This window comes from Enhydra lutris, unplaced genomic scaffold, assembly GCF_002288905.1.
Source record: "Enhydra lutris kenyoni isolate GAN:26980312 unplaced genomic scaffold, ASM228890v2 scaffoldscaffold2, whole genome shotgun sequence".
Classification (NCBI taxonomy): Eukaryota; Metazoa; Chordata; class Mammalia; order Carnivora; family Mustelidae; genus Enhydra; species Enhydra lutris.
Window position 1 is genome coordinate 54,641,739 of NW_019154086.1, and position 23,396 is coordinate 54,665,134.

Below are 23,396 nucleotides of genomic sequence, written 5' to 3' on the forward strand. Positions count from 1 at the left end.
GTACTCTCTATGGATCTCTTCATTGCCTTTGGGAGAGGGTGAGAGAGAAGCTGTGCCAAAATCAGAGCAGAACTGAGCCTTTAAAATCATTGGGATGGCTGTGGAAGACGGTTTAGACTGGAACTTGGGATATTTCATTCTTATCCCAGGTCTGTCACAAATTAAATCACCTTTTGAAATGTTTTAAAATTTTTAAAATAAGTTGAGGAGAGTATGTAGTGCTTCCTGTATGAAAGGAAATGTAGAGATACTATGGGGTGAAGTGGAGGCAGATAGAAACCCTATGCACAAGGAACTCCTAGTCTCTGATTTAAACCATATAGTATAGCTAGAAGAGCATTCTCAATTGATGGCTTAATCATGGCCAAGAAATAGCTAGAAGGACTATAGTTACAGAATCCCTACTGCTTAATAAATTTATATAAATTTTGTAATATTGATAAATTGATTTCTAGGACTGCACATACACATGAGCCCATATAATTCCCTCTCCATGATAACAGAATAATGAGAAAATGCTTTTACCTAAACCAATTAGGATTGTTAGATTAGTTTTAAAAGTACAGTTACTTGTTCTTAACTTCTAACATACAGTCAAATCTTTTTCCACCTCAGATCAAAGAACTGATAGTCACTTTTGATGCAGAACTCCATCTTCTGAGACATCAGAAACTGAAACTAGATACTCAGATGAAATTATCTGACCTTCACCATGTCACATTATTTCAAGAAATGCTTCTCCTCAAGAATTTTGAAAAACAGGAGAATATACTTCAAGAGCGTGTTAATTCATTAGACAAAGAAGAACAGGATATGCAGGTATGAATGGGCAGGAGAATGCTTGCTGGCTGTATCCTTTAGGTACAGAGGGGACTTGTTTCTTTGTTTCCTTCTTCATCTTCTCAACTTAATTTCTCCTGTTGTTCTGGTCTTCCTCTCTTTTATCTCTCCTCCTCTCCGACCCCTACCCCCCTCTTACTCCTGCTTGCTCTGCTTTTGGTATTCTTGGTCAGAGAGAAGTGAATCAGACTTTACAATGAATTTGATCTGATGTTTTGTATGGTAGGTAGGAAAATAGTTTTCAAAAGTGAGCCTTCTATTTAGTTTATAAATTTCAAAGTCTATTTTTATGGTCACTAGCTAACATGTAAAGTTCAGTTTTGATTATATGTTATCCTTATGAACATACTTGGAAAAGAAGTTGACTAGTTTCTCAAATATGATAACTAGTTTCATGGTAATATATAATTGAGTATCATAGAAAGTAAGTGTCTTTGTTTGTTATGTATTTGTTAAATTTAAAGAGATAAATGATACCATCCAACTTCTGTCTTGAAGGAAGAAAGATTCCATCAAATAGATATTACATACTGAATAGTAACATCATTTTTAAGGTAAAGCTGCTGCACTAAGAGATGAGATGTCTTTTTGTTTCAGTTGTTTCATATGAAAAACATCTTTTGTTTTTGAGACCACACATGCAAAAATAATAGCCAACATTAAAAATTTCACTTAATTTAGATTTTTTGAGGAAGCTAAACACTAGGAAGCTGATCTTATCTGATTTTTACCAGAGAATTATAAAATTTTAACCAAATAAATGGATGGCTCTGCAAACATCAGAAATGTAAACTTCTATGGAAAAGATTAAAAAAATGTTTGTGAACTGTAACCTTACATTGCAATATACAGTGTTCTCTGAACCTGGTTTATCAGAAATACTTTCACTTATTCCTGGTTTTGTTCCTTAGTGGAAAATAAATGAAACTCTTAAAGAGATGGAAGAGAAAAAGAATGAAATTGCCAAGCTCCAGGACCAAGAAAAAGCACTCTATGCTGGCTTCCAAGCAGCTGTTGGAGAAAACAATAAATTTGCTAATTTCCTAATGAAGGTCCTAAAGAAGAGGATTAAGCGGGTGAAGAAAAAGGAGGTTGAAGGAGATGCCGGTTTGAATTTCTTTTTAACATATGATCCTATTTTTTCTCATTAACATGAAATAGAGAAATAACTAAGGACTTGTTTGACACCTTTTGTTCCTACAACACAGACAGTTAGAGGTTCTGTGGGCTTGAAAGGGAGAGGATATAAATCTGTAGGTCTCTAACCCTATGGAATTAATTTGTGATGTGTGTATCTGGTTTGAGACAGCTTAGGGTAGTTTCATGTAACAAGCACATCTTCTCTTGTGTTTATTTGCCAACCGAATGTCATCTTGGGTAGAATATCTCTTCATGTCTTTTGGCCATGTTTGAATAGGAGTTTTTGCTTTTGTCCTCTTGAGGTTTAAGCATCCTTTGTATAGTCTAGGCACTAGTCCTATGTCAGATAGGTGCTTTGCAAATATTTTCATTCATTGTGTAGCTTGTTTTTTGTTTTTTTTTATTCCCTCAACATGGTCTTTCACAGAGCAAAAGGTTTGATTTTTGTTGAGGTCCAAATTTATCAGGTGTGTTTTTGTTTTTGTTTTAGATCTTGTTTTGGTGTCAAAAGTTTAAGAACTCTTTGCCTAGCCCTAGGATCCAAAGATTTTCTCCTATTTATTTCTAAAAGTTTTATAGTTTTACATTAAAGTCTGTAATCCATTTGGGCTTAATTTTAAATAAGGTGTGAGACTTAGGTCAAGGTCTTTTTTCCCCTCCTGTGAATTTCTAATTGCTCTAGCATCATTTGTTTTAAAAGCTGTCTTTCTCCCATTGAATTGCTTATGATCTTGGTCAAAAACCAGTTGGGCGGGACGCCTGGGTGGCTCAGTTGGTTAAGCAGCTGCCTTCGGCTCAGGTCATGATCCCAGCATCCTGGGATCGAGTCCCGCATTGGGCTCCTTGCTCATCAGGGAGCCTGCTTCTCCCTCTGCCTCTGCCTGCCATTCTGTCTGCCTGTGCTTGCTCTCTCTCCCTCTCTCTCTCTGACAAATAATTAAATAAAATCTTAAAAAAAAAAAAAAAAAAAAAAAAAAAAAACCAGTTGGGCATATTTGTGTGGATCTGTTTCTGGGTGTTCTGTTCTGCTGATCTATTTGTCTAGCTCCCCACCAAAACTATAGTCTTGATTACGGAAACTATTGAGTTCTAAAGTCAGGTCAACTAATTCCTCCCATTTTATTCTTCTTTCTCAGAATTGTTTCAGCTAATCTATTTCCTTTATCTTTCCATATTTTAGAATAATTTTGTATCTACAAAAAAGCTTATTGAAATTTTGATAGCAATTGTGTTTAACTTTTGTGTCAGTGTGGGGAGAATCTGCATTTTTGTTGAGTTCCTATGAGTGAACACAGTATGCATTTAGAGCTTTGATTTCTTTTATCAGCATTGTGTCATTTTCATGTTTTGTTCAATTTATACCCAAGTATCTCCCTTTTTTAAGTGACTTTATTATTATTATTATTTTTTTTTTTTTCAGTCAAAGAGCGAGCAAGTTAGTGGGGAAGGACAGAGGAAGAGGGAGGGAGATATTGTCAAGCAGACTCACCGCTGAGCACTGAGCTTGATGTTGGGGCTTGATCTCATCACCCTGAGATCAAGACCTGGGCTGAGGGGTACCTGGGTGGCCCAGTGGGTTAAGCCTCTGCCTTTGGCTCAGGTCATGATTTCAGGGTCCTGAGATCAAGTCCCGCATTGGGCCCTCTGCTTCGTGGGAAGCCTGCTTCCTCCTCTCTCTCTCTCTGCCTGCCTCTCTGCCTACTTGTGATCGCTGTCAAATAAATAAATAAAATCTTAAAAAAAAAAAAAAAGACCTGAGCTGAAATCAAGAATTGGACACTTAACCAACAGATCCACCCAGTGCCTCTTAAGTGACTTTTAATGCTTTTTTTTTTTTTTTCAGTAGAAATATTTTATTAAAATATCACACAAAGGGCACCTGGGTGGCTCAGTCAGTTTAGTGTCTGCTTTCAGCTCAGGTTGTGATCTCAGGGTCCTGGGATCAAGTACCATGTTGGGCTCCTTGCTCAGTGGGGAGTCTGCTTCTCACTCCCCTTTTCTCTCTCTCTCTCTCTCTCTCTCACTCAATTAAATAAATAAATAAAATCTTTTAAAAAATCTCACACAAAATCCTAGAAAATGAAATAAGTGGCATACTACTAGTATACATTAGTACAATTTTATAGTGTTTTTTTTAAATCTTGGTGTCACATGTTCACACCGGTATATAGAAATATAATTGCTTTTTAGATGTTGATCTCCTATCTTGTGACCTCACTTATTAGGTTTAGGAGTTTTTGATAGATTCCTTGGGAATTTCTATGTAGACAATAATTATATCTGCAGATAGGTTCAGTTTTATTTATTTTTTTCTGATCTTTATGCCAGTTTCCTCTTAATGCCTTATTGCACTGTTTAGAACATCCAATACTACATGGAAATAGAGTTCTGAGAGCTGATGGCCTTGCCTTACTCACAATCTTAGGCAGAAAGCATTTAATAGTTCACCATTAAGTATGCTACCTGTAGGTATTTTGTAGACACTCCCTCAAGTTGAAGAAGTTCCCCTCTGTCCCTAGTTTTCAAAGTTTTTATCATGAATGGGTATTGAATTTTGTCAGATGTTTTTCTGCATCGATTCATATGTGATTTTCTTTTCTTTAGCCTATTAATATGGTGGTTTACACTGGCTGATTACTGATTATTGAATTAGACTTACACCCTTGAAATACCACCATCCCAGAGTGTATAATTCTTTTTATATATTGCTGAATTCTATTTGCAAATATTTTTATTAAGAAATTTTGTGCCTAGGGGCGCCTGGCTGGCTCAGTTGATAGAACATGCAGCTCTTGCTCCTGGGGTTGTGAGTCAGGCCCCATGTTGGGTATAGAGCTTACTAACAAAAAAAAGAAAAGAAAAGAAAAGAAATTTTGTGTCCATATACTCATGAAGATCATTTGTCTTTAGCTTGCTTTTTTCTCTTTTTTGTATGATCTTTGTCTGTTTTTAGTATCAGGATAATACTAGATTCACAATATGAATTAGGAGGTCTTCTCTTTGATTTTCTGGAAAATAATGTGTATGGTAGTATCCTTTTGTTCTCCAGTGAAACCATTTGGATGTGTGGATTTCTTCAGGAGAATTTTAAAATTATAAACTTAAAGGTTTTTAATATAGATATAGAATTATTTAGATTATCTATTTTATATTGGGTGACTAGTTGTAATTTGTACTTTTGTGTGTGTGAAATTGGTCTATTTCATCTGAGTTGCCAAATTTATGTGTGTGAGGATATTCATTGTATTTCCCTATTATCTTTTGAATATCTGCAAGTGCTATAGTAATATCACCTACTGCATAACACCAGGTGCATATGCACCTGTTGCATTCTTGATATTGGTAACTTTTTTATTTCCCTATTTTTGTTTTTTTTTTTTAGACCTACTGGAGGTTTGTCAATTTGATCTTTTTGAGAACAAACTGGATAAGTGTGGATAACTTTGGATAGTTTTTTTTTTTTAAAGATTTTATTTATTTGTCAGAGAGAGAGGGAGAGAGAGTGAGTGCAGGCAGACAGAATGGCAGGCAGAGGCAGAGGGAGAAGCAGGCTCCCTGCTGAGCAAGGAGCCCGATGCGGGACTCGATCCCAGGACGCTGGGATCATGACCTGAGCCGAAGGCAGCTGCTTAACCAACTGAGCCACCCAGGCATCCCGATAGTTTATTTTTTAAAGATTATTTTTCTCCTTATAATTTTGTTGATTTCTGCCCTTATCTTTACCACTGCCTTTTCCTGCTAGGTTTGGATTTTTTCTGCACTTCTGTTTTTAGGTTTTGAGGTGAGTGTGAATTATTGATTTGAGACTTTTCCTCTTTTCTAATCTAGTGCTATAATTTCCCTCTTAACACTGCCCACTGAGCCACCCAGGTGCCCCTCTTGGGATCTTTCTGTTACTGATTCCTAGTTAGAGCCCACTGGGGTCAGAGACCACATTCTGTGTGATTTCAGTTCTTTTATGGTTGTTGAAATTTGTTTAATGGATTAATGGTTCAATGGTTCAGCATATGGTCTGTCTTGGTGTATGTTCTTTGGTTACTTGCAAAGAATGTATATTCGCTGTTTCAGGTTAAGCCTTCTATTACTTTCAATTGAATCCTATTGGTTGATGATGCCATGCAGGTCTTCTAAGGTAGTCTTGCTGATTTTCTGAATAGTTCCAATCAAATGTTGAGAGAAGGGATGTTAAAGTCTCCAAATATAATCATGGATTTATATATTTCTCCTTTCGTTTCTGTCAGTTTTTGCTTCCATATTTCACAGCTTTGTTTTATGAATACACATTCAGGATTACTATATCCTCTTGATAGAGGGACACTTTTATCATTAGATAAAGTCTTTCTCTGTCCAGAGTAATTTTCTTTGCTCTGAAGTCTACTTTATTTGATGTTAATATAGCCACTCCTGTTTGGCTCTGATTAATGTTTACATGATAGTTCTTCTACTCCCTTTACTTTCAATTTGACTATGTTATATGAGAAGTGAATTTCTAGTAGACAACACACTGTTAATGTTTTTTATCTATTCTTTGTCTTTTAATTGGTATACTTAAACTATTTACATTTAATATATTTGTGCTTAAGTCTTCCATTTATTATTTTTTTTTATTCTCTCTGCTTTCTATCTTCTACATTTTCCTATGTTCCTATGGGTTACTTGAACATTTTTTAGAATTCCATTTTAGTTTTTTTCTAGTCTTTTTTTAAAAAACTTTATTTATTTGACAGAGATCACAAGTAGGCAGAGAGGCAGGCAGAGAGAGGGAGGGGGAAGCAGGCTCCCTGCTGAGCAGAGAGCCCGATGCGGGGCTCGATCCCAGGACCCTAAGATCATGACCTGAGTTGAAGGTAGGGGCTTAACCCACTGAGCCACCCGGGTGCCCCGTTTTTTTCTAGTCTTTTGAGTGTATCTTTTTGCATAACTTTTTTAGTGGTTACTTTATAAATTAATTATAATTGCATAATTTATTCTAGACCTCCAGTGTTATCATTTTACCAGTTTAAGTCAAGTATTGAATCCTCATCTGCCTTTATATTCCTTTATCACCTCCATTTATAATATAATTGTCTTGAACAGTTCCTCTGCATACATCTAGAACCACATTAGACAATGTTATAACTTTTGCTTCAACCACCAAACATAATTTAAACATTCAAAAGGAGGTATTTTTTTTACCTATATATATTTTTTTATATTTACTTATATTTTTGCTTACCTTGATAGTTTTTCCTTGATGATGTTCCAGACTTCCTTTTTAAAAAAATTATTTCCCTTCTGTTTAGAGAATTCCCTTTGTCTATTCTTTTAGGGCAGGTATACTAGTGGCAAGTTTTTTTTATTTTCCCTTAATCCAAAAATGTCTTGATTTCCTATTTCAGAAAGACATTTTCACTGGGTATAGGATACTAGGTTGACTATTTATTTCTTTCAGCATTTAAAAAATATTGTGCTACTTCCATCTGGCCTCTATGGATTCTGATAAGAAATCCTCTGATATTCAAGCTGTTCACCTCCCAAAGTGCCGTATCACTTCTCTCACAACCGTTAAGTCTTTTTGTCTTTAGTTTCCAGACATTTGACTATGATGTGTCTTGGAGTAAATTCTTGGGATTCATACCAATGAAGGTTCACTCCTTTAATCTGTCAGTTTATGTCTTTTGCCAAATTTGAGAAGTTTTCAGTCATTATTTCTTCTAGTGCTTTTTTTCTTTTTAAGATTTTATTTATTATTTATTTGACAGACAGAGATCACAAGTAGGCAGATAGGCAGGCAGAGAGAGAGGAAGGGAAGCAGGCTCCCTGCTGAGCAGAGAGACTGGTGTGGGGCTTGATCCCAGGACCCAGGGATCATGACCTGAGCTGAAGGCAGAGGCTTTAACCCACTGAGCCACCCATGCGCCCCTTTAAGTGCTTTTAATAAACTTCTCTTCTGTCAGTCCTTTGGTACTCATGTCATAAATGTTTGACCTTTCATTATAGTCCCATATGTCCCTGAGGCTCTGAGGTTTGGGGTTTGTTTTTCACTTTTCTTTTTCCTTTTCAAACTGGATAATTTTACTGTTCTGTCCTCATGTTTACAGAAGCTTTCCTCTATTCCCCTCTGTTCTGCTGTTGAGCCCATCTATTGAGTTTCTTATTTAGTTATTGTATTTTCAGTTCTAACATTTCTATTTAGTTCTTCTTTGTATCCTTTTTTTCTGATACTTTTTATTTCTTTGAACAGGCTTTGTATTTTTCATTTGCTTAAGGTGTGTTCATAATTGGTTATTGAAACATTTTTATCCTGGCCACTTCTTTCTTGGCCATTTGGCTAGAGAGGGTAGGCTATGGTTAGGCTGTTTTATGTCCATATCTGCTGGTGTTTTCAGGTTGTTGACTTACTCATTTCTAAGTCTGAGATCTAGTAGGCAAAAAGAAGGTCCAAAAAATTCACCACAGTGTTGTTCCTCTACTTCTGAGTTTCATATTTATTCTGCTTTCTCTCCATTTTTCAGACTCTTATATTTGTTCTACATATAATATGCAGGTTTTAGCTATATTTTGCAGGCCAGATAAGAACAAAATAGATCTAATTTGTCTCTTCAAAAGCAGAAATCTATGTGGGAATTTTAAAGTCTAATTTTAGACTTTGGAGATTTATTTCATAAGGTGGTACAGACCACTCAAAGTAATTTTAATAGAGATCTTAAATTTAAGAAATCTTCTAAACAGTATGGAGTCCATCTCTTATTTCTAATTTGATGTTCTATGAAATAGAAATTGCCAATTGGCGATTTATGGTTCATAGATGGCTTCAATGTGTTTTAAAAGAAAATGGGGTAGAGCTGTGTGGAAGAGGTCTACAATCCCTTATGTGGAACTCTTGGGAGGCAGATATGTTTTAGTATTTTTTATATTTCTTATATTTTATAAAAGATATTATATATGACAATGTTAAAGAGAAAACAATTCATGGACTTGTTAAAGAACAATAGGGCAGACTTTATTCAGAGGCACCACTACAATGAGATTTTATAATAGGGTAGAGAGATCAGCTCAATTCTGAATACAACAAGGACACAGTGTAGAGATTTATAGTCAAGGAGCCGGGTGGGAGTCAGTGGATAGAAAATTACTAAGAGGTTGGATAATTCTTTGCTAACAGGATTTTTGCTGCAGATCAGTCAGAGTGAAAAGATAGTGAGGGTAAGGTTTAGGGAAGAATCTGATCAGATATTAAGGGGTGAGATTTTTACTAAACTGACTCAGCAGGATTCTTCTAAAATTGGACTAAATGGGTCAAGGACTGAGCTCATGGTCCACTATGGACTCAGAGGAGCCTGACTCAAGTTCGGTCAAAGGATAGAGTCTTTGTCAACTAACACCCCCAGCAGGACTTAGTGCAGGATCTCTAAATCAAACACCTTAATATTTTTGCAGCAAGATACAAATATTCACACTAAGTCGACTAAACAAAGATAGTAAATAGCATTACTTCAGATAAGTTATGAAAGTCTTTTTTTTTTTTTTCACAAGGTACTATAATTTAGGAATTGTGGGCCTATGAAACCAAGTGTGTGTTAGGTGGGTGACAGCAGAAGCAGCTTGGCAGTTTGGTCTCAATCCTCTTTGATACAGTGCATTGAAATTAATTGAACAACCTTCCTCAGGCATTTGTATTTGGGTCTCTGTGTCCTCAACCATTTATTTATTTGTTTGTTTCTTTTTACTTGGTTATTTTATTTTGTAGAATTTTATTATTATTTTAAAATAATTTTTTGATTGAAGTATAGTTGACACACAATGTTACATCAGTTTCAAGTGTACAACATAGTGACTCCACCACTCTATATGTCATACTATGCTTAACACAAGTGCAGCTACCATCTGTCCTCATGTGACACTAATATAATACTATTGATTATATTCCCTATGCTGTTCCTCTCATCTCATGACTTGTGCATTCCGTAACTGGAAAGTCTGTGCCTTCCACTCCACCTCACCCATTTTGCCCATCCCTCTGCCCTCCTTCCCTTCTGGCGACTATCCATTTGTTTTCTGTATTTATGATTCTGTTTCTGCTTGTTTGTTTGCTTTGTTTTGTTATTGTTCTTTCATTTGTTTTTTTAGATTCCCTGTGTAAGTGGAATCATATGGTCTTTGTCTTTCTCTGACTTATTTAACTTAGCATTGTACCCTCTAAGTCCATCACGTTGTTGCAAGTAGCAGGATCTCATTTCTTTTTTGGGAGCTGAGTAATAATCCTTATCTTGGTCATTGCAGATAATAATGCAGTAAAGGTAAGAGTGCATATATCTTTTTGAAGTAGTGTTTTCATTTTCTTTGGGTAAATACCCAGCAGTGGAATTACTGGATCATGTGGTAGTTCTATTTTTAATTTTTTGAGGAAACTCCATACTGTTTTTCACAGTGGTTGCACCAGTTTACATTCCCACCAACTGTGTGTGAGGGTTCCTTTTTCTCCATATCCTTGCCAACATTTGTTATTTCTTGTCTTTTTGAATCTAACCATTCTGACAAGTATAAGGTGATATCTCATTGTGGTTTTGATTTGTATTTCCCTGATGATGAGTAATGTTAAGCATCTTTTCCCATGTCTGTTGGCCATCTGGTGGAGAAATGTCTATTCAGGTTCTCTGTCCTTTTCTTACTCAGACTATTTGTGGGGTTGTTGTTGTTGTTGTTGTTTTGTTTTGTTTTTGGGTGTTGTGTAAGTTCTTTATATATTTTGGATGTTAACCCATTATTGCATCTATCATTACAGATATCGTCTCCCATTCATTGGGTTCACTTTTTGGTTTGTTGATGATTTCCTTCACTCTGTAAAAGCTTTTTATTTTGGTGTAGTTCCAACAGTTTATTTTTGCTTTTGTTTCTCTTTCCTTAGGAGACATACCTAGAAAGATGTTTCTATGGCTGATGTCAAAGAAATTACTGTCAACTTTCTTCTAGGAGTTTTATGGTCTCACATTTAGGTCTCTAATCCATTTTGAGTTCATGTTTATGTATGGTATAAAAGAAGTGGCCCAGTTTCATTCTTTTAGCTGTCCAGTTTTCCCAGCACCATTTGTTAAACAGACTGTGTTTTCCCCATTGTGTTTTCTTGCCTCCTTTGTCATAGAGCGACCATATTAAGTGTGGGTTTATTTCTGGGCTCTCTATTTTGTTCTCTTGATCTATGTGTCTATTTTTTGTGCCAGTACCATACTGTTTTTTTAAAAAATTAATTAATTAATTAATTTTAATAAACATATAATGTATTTTTATTCCCAGGGGCACAGGTCTGTGAATCGCCAGGTTTACACACTTCACAGCACTCACCATAGCACATACCCTCCCCAATGTCCATAATCCCACCCCCCCAACCCCCCTCCCCCCATTAACCCTCAGTTTGTTTTGTGAGATTAAGAGTCACTTATGGTTTGTCTCCCTCCCAATCCCATCTTGTTTCATTTACTCTTCTCCTACCCCCTTAACCCACCATGTTGCATCTCCTCTCCCTCATATCAGGAAGATCATATGATAGTTGTCTTTCTCCGATTGACTTATTTCGCTAAGCATGATACCCTCTAGTTCCATCCACGTCGTCGCAAATGGCAAGATTTCATTTCTTTTGATGGCTGCATAGTATTCCATTGTATATATACACACCACATCTTCTTTATCCATTCATCTGTTGATGGACATGTAGGTTCTTTCCATAGTTTGGCTATTGTGGACATTGCTGCTATAAACATTCGGGTGCACGTGCCCCTTCGGATCACTACTTTTGTATCTTTAGGGTAAATACCCAGTAGTGCAGTTGCTGGGTCATAGGGTAGTTCTATTTTCAACATTTTGAGGAACCTCCATGCTGTTTTCCAGAGTGGTTGCACCAGCTTGCATTCCCACCAACAGTGTAGTAGGGTTCCCCTTTCTCCGCATCCTCGCCAGCATCTGTCATTTCCTGACTTGTTAATTTTAGCCATTCTGTCTGGTGTGAGGTGATATCTCATTGTGGTTTTGATTTGTATTTCCCTGATACCAAGTGATGTGGAGCACTTTTTCATGTGTCTGTTGGCCATCTGGATGTCTTCTTTGCAGAAATGTCTGTTCATGTCTCCTGTCCATTTCTTGATTGGATTATTTGTTCTTTGGGTGTTGAGTTTGCTAAGTTCTTTATAGATTTTGGACACTAGCCCTTTATCTGATATATTGTTTGCAAATATTTTCTCCCATGCTGTCGGTTGTCTTTTGGTTTTGTTAACTGTTTCCTTTGCTGTGCAAAAGCTTTTGATCTTGATGAAATCCCAATAGTTCATTTTTGCCCTTTGCTTCCCTTGCCTTTGGCGATGTTCCTAGGAAAAAGTGGCTGCGACTGAGGTTGAAGCGGTTGCTGCCTGTGTTCTCCTCAAGGATTTTGATGTATTCCTTTCTCACATTGAGGTCCTTCATCCATTTTGAGTCTATTTTTATGTGTGGTGTAAGGAAATGGTCCAATTTCATTTTTCTGCATGTGGCTGTCCAATTTTCCCAACACCATTTGTTGAAGAGGCTGTCTTTTTCCCATTGGACATTCCTTCCTGCTTTGTCGAAGATTAGTTGACCATAGAGTTGAAGGTCTATTTCTGGGCTCTCTATTCTGTTCCATTGATCTATGTATCTGTTTTTGTGCCAGTACCATGCTGTCTTGATGATGACAGCTTTGTAATAGAACTTGAAGTCCGGAATTGTGATGCCACCAACTTTGGCTTTCTTTTTCAATATTCCTTTGGCTATTTGAGGTCTTTTCTGGTTCCATATAAATTCTAGGATTATTTGTTCCATTTCTTGGAAAAAAAATGGATGGTATTTTGATAGGAATTGCATTAAATGTGTAGATTGCTTTAGGTAGCATAGACATTTTCACAATATTTGTTCTTCTAATCCAGGAGCATGGAACATTTTTCCATTTCTTTGTGTCTTCCTCAATTTCTTTCATGAGTACTTTATAGTTTTCTGAGTATAGATTCTTTGCCTCTTTGGTTAGGTTTATTCCTAGGTATCTTAGAGTTTTGGGTGCAATTGTAAATGGGATTGACTCCTTAATTTCTCTTTCTTCTGTCTTGTTGTTGGTGTAGAGAAATGCAACTGATTTCTGTGCATTGATTTTATATCCTGACACTTTACTGAATTCCTGTACAAGTTCTAGCAGTTTTGGAGTGGAGTCTTCTGGCTTTTCCGCATAAAATGATGATATGATATGATAGTATCATATCATCTGCGAAGAGTGATAGTTTGACTTCTTCTTTGCCGATTTGGATGCCTTTAATTTCCTTTTGTTGTCTGATTGCTGAGGCTAGGACTTCTAGTACTGTGTTGAACAGCAGTGGTGATAATGGACATCCCTGCCGTGTTCCTGACCTTAGCGGAAAAGCTTTTAGTTTTTCTCCATTGAGAATGATATTTGCGGTGGGTTTTTCATAGATGGCTTTGATAATATTGAGGTATGTGCCCTCTGTCCCTACACTTTGAAGAGTTTGATCAGGAAGAGATGCTGCACTTTGTCAAATGCTTTTTCGGCATCTATTGAGAGTATCATATGGTTCTTGTTCTTTCTTTTATTAATGTGTAGTATCACATTGATTGATTTGCGGATGTTGAACCAACCTTGCAGCCCTGGAATAAATCCCACTTGGTCGTGGTGAATAATCCTTTTAATGTACTGTTGAATCCTATTGGCTAGTGTTTTGGTGAGAATTTTTGCATCTGTGTTCATCAAGGATATTGGTCTGTAGTTCTCTTTTTTGATGGGATCCTTGTCTGGTTTTGGAATCAAGGTGATGCTGGCCTCATAAAATGAGTTTGGAAGTTTTCCTTCCATTTCTATTTTTTGGAACAGTTTCAGGAGAATAGGAATTAGTTCTTCTTTAAATGTTTGGTAGAATTCCCCTGGGAAGCCATCTGGCCCTGGGCTTTTGTTTATTTGGAGATTTTTGATGACTGTTTCAATCTCCTTACTGGTTATGGGTCTGTTCAGGTTTTCTATTTCTTCCTGGTTCGGTTTTGGTAGTTTATATGTCTCTAGGAATGCATCCTTTTCTTCCAGATTGTTGGTGTAGAGTTGCTCATAGTATGTTCTTATAATTGTCTGTATTTCTTTGGTGTTGGTTGTGATCTCTCCTCTTTCATTCATGATTTTATTTATTTGGGTCCTTTCTCTTTTCTTTTTGATAAGTCTGGCCAGGGGTTTTTCAATCTTATTAATTCTTTCAAAGAACCATCTCCTAGTTTCGTTGATTTGTTCTATTATTTTTTTGGTTTCTATTTCATTGATTTCTTCTCTGATCTTTATGATTTCTCTTCTCCTGCTGGGTTTAGGGTTTCTTTCTTATTCTTTCTCCAGCTCCTTTAGGTGTAGGGTTAGGTTGTGTACCTGAGACCTTTCTTGTTTCTTGAGAAAGGCTTGTACCGCTATATATTTTCCTCTCAGGACTGCCTTTGTTGTGTCCCACAGATTTTGAACCGTTGTGTTTTCATTAACATTTGTTTCCATGAATTTTTTCAATTCTTCTTTAATTTCTTGGTTGACCCATTCATTCTTAAGAAGGATGCTGTTTAGTCTCCATGTATTTGGGTTCTTTCCAAATTTCCTCTTGTGATTGAGTTCTAGCTTCAGAACATTGTGGTCGAAAATATGCAGGGAATGATCCCAATCTTTTGATACCGGTTGAGACCTGATTTAGGACCGAGGATGTGATCTCTTCTGGAGAATGTTCCATGTGCACTAGAGAAGAATGTGTATTCTGTTGCTTTGGGATGAAATGTTCTGAATATATCTGTGATGTCCATCTGGTCCAGTGTGTCATTTAAGGCCTTGATTTCCTTGTTGCTCTTTTGCTTGGATGATCTGTCCATTTCAGTGAGGGGAGTGTTAAAGTCCCCTACTATTATTGTATTATTGTTGATGTGTTTCTTTGATTTTGTTATTAATTGGTTTATATAGTTGGCTGCTCCCACGTTAGGGGCATAGATATTTAAAATTGTTAGATCTTCTTGTTGGACAGATCCTTTGAGTATGATATAGTGTCCTTCCTCATCTCTTATTATAGTCTTTGGCTTAAAATCTATTTGATCTGATATAAGGATTGCCACCCCTGCTTTCTTCTGATGTCCATTAGTATGGTAAATTCTTTTCCACCCCCTCACTTTAAATCTGGAGGTGTCTTCGGGTCTAAAATGAGTTTCTTGTAGGCAACATATAGATGGGTTTTGTTTTTTTATCCATTCTGATACCCTGTGTCTTCTGATTGGGGCATTTAGCCCATTAACATTCAGGGTAACTATTGAGAGATATGAATTTAGTGCCATTGTATTGCCTGTAAGGTGACTGTTACTGTATATTGTCTCTGTTCCTTTCTGATCTACTACTTTTAGGGTCTCTCTTTGCTTAGAGGACCCCTTTCAATATTTTCTGTAGAGCTGGTTTGGTGTTTGCAAATTCTTTTAGTTTTTGTTTGTCCTGGAAGCTTTTTATATCTCCTTCTACTTTCAATGATAGCCTAGCTGGATATAGTATTCTTGGCTGCATGTTTTTCTCATTACTGCTCTGAATATATCATGCCAGCTCTTTCTGGCCTGCCAGGTCTCTGTGGATAAGTCTGATGCCAATCTAATATTTTTACCATTGTATGTTACAGACTTCTTTCCCGGGCTGCTTTCAGGATTTTCTCTTTGTCATTAAGACTTGTAAATTTTACTATTAGGTGACGGGGTGTGGACCTATTCTTGTTGATTTTGAGGGGGGTTCTCTGCACCTCCTGGATTATGATGCTTGTTCCTTTTGCCACATTAGGGAAATTCTCTCCAATAATTCTCTCCAATATACCTTCTGCTCCCCTCTCTCTTTCTTCTTCTTCTGGAATCCCAATTATTCTAATGTTGTTTCGTCTTATGGTGTCACTTATCTCTTGAATTCTCCCCTCGTGGTCCAGTAGCTGTTTGTCCCTCTTTTGCTCAGCTTCTTTATTCTCTGTCATTTGGTCTTCTATATGACTAATTCTTTCTTCTGCCTCATTTATCCTAGCAGTGAGAGCCTCCATTTTTGATTGCACCTCATTAATAGCTTTTTTGATTTCAACTTGGTTAGATTTTAGTTCTTTTATTTCTCCAGAGAGGGCTTTTATATCTCCCGAGAGGGTTTCTCTAATATCTTCCATGCCTTTTTCGAGCCTGGCTAGAACCTTGAGAATCGTCATTCTGAATTCTCGATCTGACATATTACCAATGTCTGTATTGATTAGGTCCCTAGCCTTTGGTACTGCTTCTTGTTCTTTTTTTTGTGGTGAAATTTTCAGCCTTGTCATTTTGTCCAGATAAGAGTATATGAAGGAGCAAGTAAAATACTAAAAGGGTGGCAAAGACCCCAGGAAAATATGCTTTAACCAAATCAGAAGAGACCCCAAATCGTGAGGGGGAGAAAGGGGATAAAAAGAGGTTCAGGAAAAAAAGAAACAATTAAAAAAAGAAAACAAATAAAGAAAAAATATAAAAAAGAAATATATATATATATATTAGATAAACTAGTTAAAAAATGTTAAAAAAGAAAAGGGTAAAAGTTAAAAAAAATTAGAAGAAGAAGAAAAAAAAATTGAAAAGAAAAAAAAATTAAATTAACTATAAGACTAAAGAATCATGGGGAGAAAGCTATGAGTTCCGTGCTTTGCTTTCTCCTCCTCTGGAATTCCGCTGCTCTCCTTGGTATTGAACCTGCACTCCTTGGTAGGGGAACTTGGTCCTGGCTGGATTTTTTGTTGATCTTCTGGGGGAGGGGCCTGTTGTAGTGATTCTCAAGTGTCTTTGCCCCAGGCAGAATTGCACTGCCCTTACCAGGGGCCGGGCTGAGTAATCCACTCAGGTTTGCTTGGGGAGCTTTTGTTCCCTGAGCGCTTTCCGTAGAGTTCTGGAGGACGGGAATGAAATTTGCGGCCTCCCAGTCTCTAGCCCGGATCAGCTGAGAGCTCAGGGCCCCACTCCTCAGTGTGCCTTCAGAGAATAGTGCCCAATCACTCCCGTCTCCCTGGCCTCCGGCCGCGCTCCGAGCTCACTGAGCCTGCGACAGGTTCAAGGTAACCGCGAGCTGAGAACTCACTCCTCGGCTCTGTCTCTGTAGCCGGGTTCCCTGTTCTAATACCTGCAAGCTCTGAGACACTCAGACACCCCCGGTCCTTCTGTGACCCTGTGGTACCTGGGGCCACACTGACCCCGCGTGGGCTTCACCCTGGTTTAGCCTCTGGAGCGATGTCCCTCAGCGGAAGAGACTTTTAAAAGTCCTGATTTAGTGCTCCGATGCTCCGCCACTTGCCGGGAGCAGGCCCCTCCCCCCACGGTCTATCTTCCCGTTGCTTTGGATTCACTTCTCCACCAGTCCTACCTTTCAGAAAGCGGTTGATTTTCTGTTTCCACAATTGCTGTTCTTCTTCTCTTCGATCTCCTGTTGGATTTGTAGGTGTTTGCAATCTTTAGATAAGCTATGTAGCTGATCTCCTGCTACCTGAAGTAGTCTCAGCCTGCTACTTCTCTGCCACCTTCAATCCCGGACTTGTTTTAATTATTATAGTTTAGTAGTATATCTTGAAATCTGGGATTGTGATACCTTCAGTTTTGTTCTTTTAAGATTGCTTTGGCTTCAGGGTCTTTTGTGGGTCCATATAAATTTTAGGATTATTCATTTTTGTTCTGTGAAAAATACTATTTGTGTTTTGATAGGGATTGCCTTGAATTTGTAGATTTCTTTGGGTAATATTTTTTTTGCCATCTTAAACACTTCTAAAACTTTGACTAATTGCCTGCCTTATCTGTTATCTTCCCATTGACTCACTGAAAAAAAAATTTATTTTTTGAAATATAAGATTTAGCTTAACACAGGGACTTCTCTGCATATTAATAATGCCTTCCTCTCTATTTAGATGAAGATGAAGAAAGTGATGAATCAAGTGAAGAAGAATCTAGCTTAGAGAGTGATGAAGATGAGTCTGGATCTGATGATGAGGTTTTTGATGATTCTATTTGCCCAACAAGTAAGTTGGATAAAACCATTTGTTCTCTGTGAAGTGTGAACATGGACTCATAATATCAAGGAGATCGTTTTTTGGATTCTCAGTTGTCTCATAAAATTTGAGGGAAGCGTGGTTGAAATTGAATGAAGTAATCTAATGAATACTTATATTTGGCTCTCTGGATGATTTATTTTCTTTTCCCTTAGGCAGCCATTTATGAATGACAAATAATTTGCAGATAACTTATAGTTGATTCAAAGTCAAATTATGCAGAGATAACAGATTGTAGTGTGTGTGCATGTGGACATTTTTTTTTTTACAAAGCTTTATCTTTTTGACAAACCCATTCACATTTTCATATTTAAAATCCATTTTGTAAGGGCACTTTGTGCCAGTTCCCTGGAGATGTTTAGCAATTTATATTCTCAGTTTTCACTGATAAAACCAGTCTGAAGTAGCCAGACCAATATTCTTCCAGGCTCAATAGATGAATAGTCCGGTAAAGAAAAGACAACTTCTTTTTGGTATGAAATTTATTTTTGTAGCCACTTTATATGGATTTTAAATTAAATGTTAAAGCTTAATTTCAAATAAAGTTTAAATCTTATTTTAAAATAGAGCTCGAAAAATTATAATGCAACTTGTTAACAGCAGGATCCTTGTAAACAATCCTTGTTTAATGCAGGATTAAATGGCCTGAAAAAAGTCTCACAGCTAGTTTGGAGGGGGAACTAGGGCTAGAACTCAGGTTTCCAAATTCCACTATAGTACTCTTATTTTCCCATTCTTTATCAATTGCCTGGTGGAGTATAGTGTGATATAGTGGAAATTAACACAGAGATACTGTACCTGAATTGCGTTGGTTCACATTATCAGCTACATGACCTCTCTGAGACTTCAGGTCCTCACCTATAAAATGGAAACAACAGTTTCTACCTCGCAAAGGCCTAGGAGACTTGATAGAGAGAGAATGTAAATAAAATGCCTAAACAGAAAGCCTGGCTCATGGTACTGCTCAGAACGTCAGTGCTGGTATCAGAATTACTATCAGGATTACTTATATTGTTAATAATTTCACCTGGAACAGTGGAGCCTGAAGTGGAATGAAAGTGTGCTAGAGTGGACCCACAGATGGTCATTATTAATTCTGAAGCTCCAAAATCCCCACTTCTAATATCAGTACGTTCCATAACAGTGGGGGTCTCTTTTAATTTTGACTGTCTTTTCAGATTGCGATGTGGGTCTTTTTGAATTGGCCCTTCAACTTCGAGAGAAAAGGCTGGACATTGAGGAGGCCTTAGTGGAAGAAAAGAAAATTATCGATAACCTCAGAAAGGAACATGATACACTATCCAAAAAAGTATGATGACATACTTACTTACTTCTCCTCTCCCAGTGCTAGCCACCCTCCTAGCTACTGTACTGCTGTTTCATAGAAATGACAGGAGTTAGGCCTTCTCCACAAAGAAGAAACATTTTATTTATTCATTTTTTAAAAGATTGTATTTATTTGTCAGAGAGAGAGAGAGCACAAATAGGGGGAGTGGCAGCAGAGGGAGAAGCCAACTTGCTGCTGAGCAGAGAGCCCAACATGGAGCTCGATCCCAGGACCCTGGGATCATGACCTGAGCTGAAGGCAGACACTTAACTGACTAAGCTACCCAGGTGCCCCTAAACATTTTAAGTGTTATATTTTAAGGTTTTCCTCTTCAAACACAGTTATGATGGGGGCCGTTGGTTCTTTTGAAGATTGGCCTTTCTTTATCTACATTATTGATTTCCAAACTTTTTTATTATATACTTCTATAAGTAAAAAAAATTATATACAATACATGTACATTTATTTACGAATTATATCCATGAATTATTCTACTAATATATTTTGTATATTAGGAAACAGTCACAAAAACAGAAATGAAAAAGAATAAGATAAAAATAAATAGAAATAGAAACTGATCTTTTCTTTCTGTGCCCTAATCACTTTATTTACCCTCTGGGGGATGGGCATCTCGTGTTGGAGACCATAAAGCTAAACTTCCGGTATAATTATGTTGATGGGTTTGATTTCTGCCTTATTTGCTAATTTTCTCTTTTAGATACTCTTTCCTAGGGCAACATTGCTTAATTCATAGTCCTAAATATATATATATATATATATATATATATATATATATATATATATACATGTGTATATATATATATATATACATGTATATATATATAAAACGGTACATGCATCAGCACATGCAAAAGTATGAACATGAAGCATGTATTAGATCCAAAATTATGACCACATCCCTTAGATAAGATTCCCAATTACCAATTTTGTCAAATAGATCAGTGGATATCTTGACCTTATTTAATTGATCACAAATGCCCCCCATTAATTGGGACACCTCGCAGGAGTTCACTGTAATAGTAAATAAAACAACACATGTGAGGACATTTTTCACACCCCAAATGGTGTAGCAATAGTAGACAGTCAATAATGGTGTGTTTCTGAGAATTCCTTCTCTGACTTCATTCTTTGGCTGAGTGCATTGTGGCTGGAAAGTATCATTAAGACTTCATATTCACAAATATTTTTGGTAGGTTGCTTCTTCTTGTGTAAGTAGAAAATGATTTGGAAAATTCAAATTTTTTAGATGAAAAACATGCTTCATGAGTACCATAGTTAGTAGTTTTGTTCCTTTAAAGGGCTTTTTCCTTTTGTTTATTGAGGTCATTGATGGCCCAGTGAGATTCCCACCATCTTGACAAAGACATTCCATGCTGAGAGCTGCTTTTCATGCAGAAAATAAAAGGGAGATGAGGACATGCCTTCTGAACTCTTAGTCACGAGATCTTTACTACTCTGGAGACATAGGAATGATTGAGAAAGCAGTGTGGATCATGACTTAGCAGGAAGAAAATAATACACATTCCTGGGCTACAAACTGGGGTCATTCATTTAATCGCAACCCAACAGAGCAGGTCCTGCTCGTCTCCCAAGATGTCCCCATTTATCACATTTCACACATGGGGCTTTCCGCAGGTAAAAGTTGTGGCAGCTAACCTGAATGTAGCAGAGGAGGCCCTGGAGGCTTACCAACGGGAGAAGCAGCAACGGCTGAACGAACTGCTTGTGGTGATTCCACTCAAGCTCCACCAGGTGATGGGTCTGGAGACTGTGCCCCACCCTGTCCAAGCAGAAGAGCCAGCACACCCAGGCTTTCCCAGAAAAGATTCTTGGGCCACTTGTGGGAAGAAGTGCAGCCCTTTGCTGAGGATTCTACCTGAATAATGACACCCCAACTTTTCTTATCCGTTCTCAGATTGTTGTGAGAGAGTCATAGCCACACATACATATTTCCTGATGGCTCATTATCACTTCCAAAGTCCAGTTAATTGTTTCAGGTCTGAGGAAATGAGCCTAGGACTTAATTTTTTTGAATTTATTTTTTTAGTTTATTTTTATTTTTTTAGGAGTATCTACTCCCAATGTGAAGCTCAAACTCACAACCCCAAGGTTAAGAGTCACATGCTCTTCCGACCGAGTCAGCCAGGTGCCCCAGGGAGCTTATGACTTAAGAATGGAATGGCTGGGAAATTAAAATCTTGGATCTTGTGCACACGTCCCTTTGCACACCATCGTCAAATAGACATGAACTAATGATACAAGAATTGTCATAATCTTTGCTTGTTAATGAGGGAGGGCAAGACAAAGGAAAACATCCTTTCTCTTTCTGTCCTCTTTGTTCATATCCACACTCATTAGAATTATAGCTTATATTAAGGTGCAGAGATGCATTTCGTACCCCATTTTGTCAGGTGAAGAGAAGTATTTTAGAAGGAAAAGTTTGGATTGGCCTCACATATATTTTGTGTAACCTGACCCAGACTGGATTGGTTTTATGTAGCGATTTGCATAGTACACCCACCGTGAAATGTTTGTTCTGTGGTTATGCAGCAGATATTAGGCATAGTCTGGGGGAAGATTTGCTGTCTATACAGGGGCATAACGTGGCTTATGATCTGATGGCCACTCAGCTTTTACCTTACTCAGTGATGGGAATGACCAAGGTCCGAAGGCAATGACCTAAACAAGGACAGAAAAGGAAGTGCTTTCTGTGATCTTACATTTAGTTTGATCTTGGTTTCGTTTTGGTTTTGATAGGTAGAGCATGTAGTATTTGGAGAAATTCCTAATGATCTTTCTGGAACCTTGGTCTTTTCTAACCATTCCTTGGGACGCCTGCAAGAACGAATCATAGAGCTCCATGAGGAAAATTCCAAGCAGCAAAAACTTAACAAGGAATGCCGGGAGAGGCGCAAACAGCTTATCCGAGAAAAGAGAGAGATGGCGAAAACTATAAGCAGTAAGTAACTCAGCCCACGCATTATCTAGTACTATCTTGATAAGAGAGGGAATTAACTCTGAAAGTAAGTAATCACAGAATCAGAACCACTGAGAGCAAGGAAACACTTTCTTGTCTTCCTAGCTACCATTTCTCCTAAGACCACTGAATTGTCACCCTCTTGTTTTTAAAGACTAAATCCTTTATCGTGGAAACTATTTCTCTTAAGTTTAAAAGGCTTAACACATGATGAAATATAGAGTAACGTAACCTAGGTACTAGCCACCAAGTTTAAGAAATCAAAACAGGGAAGATGCAACTGAACACCCTTCTTTCTGATACTGTTCCTCAGGACCCTTCCCAGGGTCGGCTGGCAGGTGAGCAACACGTGCAGATGTGTGTACACACAACATAAAGAATGACTTTGCTTGTTTTTAACTGTAATGTTATTCATATCATTTTGCAGTTCACTTTATTAAACCGATTTTTGAGAGGTATCCATACTGCTGTAATTTATTCACTTTATTTATTTTTTTATTTTTATTTTAACTGCCGTGACAATATTCCATTGTAGGACTCTGAGTTGGGTTTTTTTTTTTTTTCAATCTTCTGTTGATGGATATTTTGGCTATTTCTAATTTTTCATGATGAAAGAGCTGTAGTGAACCTTCTTGTACACATCTCCCTATGCGTGGGAGAAGGTGAATCCCCAGGACTGGGGTGTCTGGGTTGTAGAGGGGTGTTATGCATTTCTGGCAGACACTCCTGTATATTGCCAAGCTGCCCTCCAACATGGTTGTACCATTTTATCTCAACCCCCTCTTCAACCACCTGCCACTTCCCTGTCAGTGAGGGTGGCCCAGGCTCCATATTCTCAAGAACATTTGATGCTGTCATACTTCAATATATTTGCCAGCTTGGTGGATGTTAAATTGTATTTCACTGTGGTTTTTATTCATGTGTCCTGAATTCCGGTGAGGTTAAACATCTTCACATACATTTATTTGCCATTTATTTGTGTTTCCTTTTCTGTAACTTGCCTGTTATAAACCTTACCATTTTT

General features: G+C 37.4%; 1 protein-coding gene across 1 annotated transcript in view; it reads left to right on the forward strand.

Annotated features, from left to right (window-relative positions):
• Positions 1-23,396, forward strand: part of LOC111146342 (cilia and flagella associated protein 44) — a 155,095-nt gene that overhangs the window by 123,884 nt on the left and 7,815 nt on the right. Inside the window, exons 26-31 of the mRNA XM_022501862.1 lie at positions 616-819; positions 1,752-1,947; positions 17,907-18,017; positions 19,226-19,356; positions 21,031-21,147; positions 22,153-22,354. Coding sequence (XP_022357570.1) covers positions 616-819; positions 1,752-1,947; positions 17,907-18,017; positions 19,226-19,356; positions 21,031-21,147; positions 22,153-22,354 — 961 coding nt within the window. The remainder of the gene's footprint in view (positions 1-615; positions 820-1,751; positions 1,948-17,906; positions 18,018-19,225; positions 19,357-21,030; positions 21,148-22,152; positions 22,355-23,396) is intronic.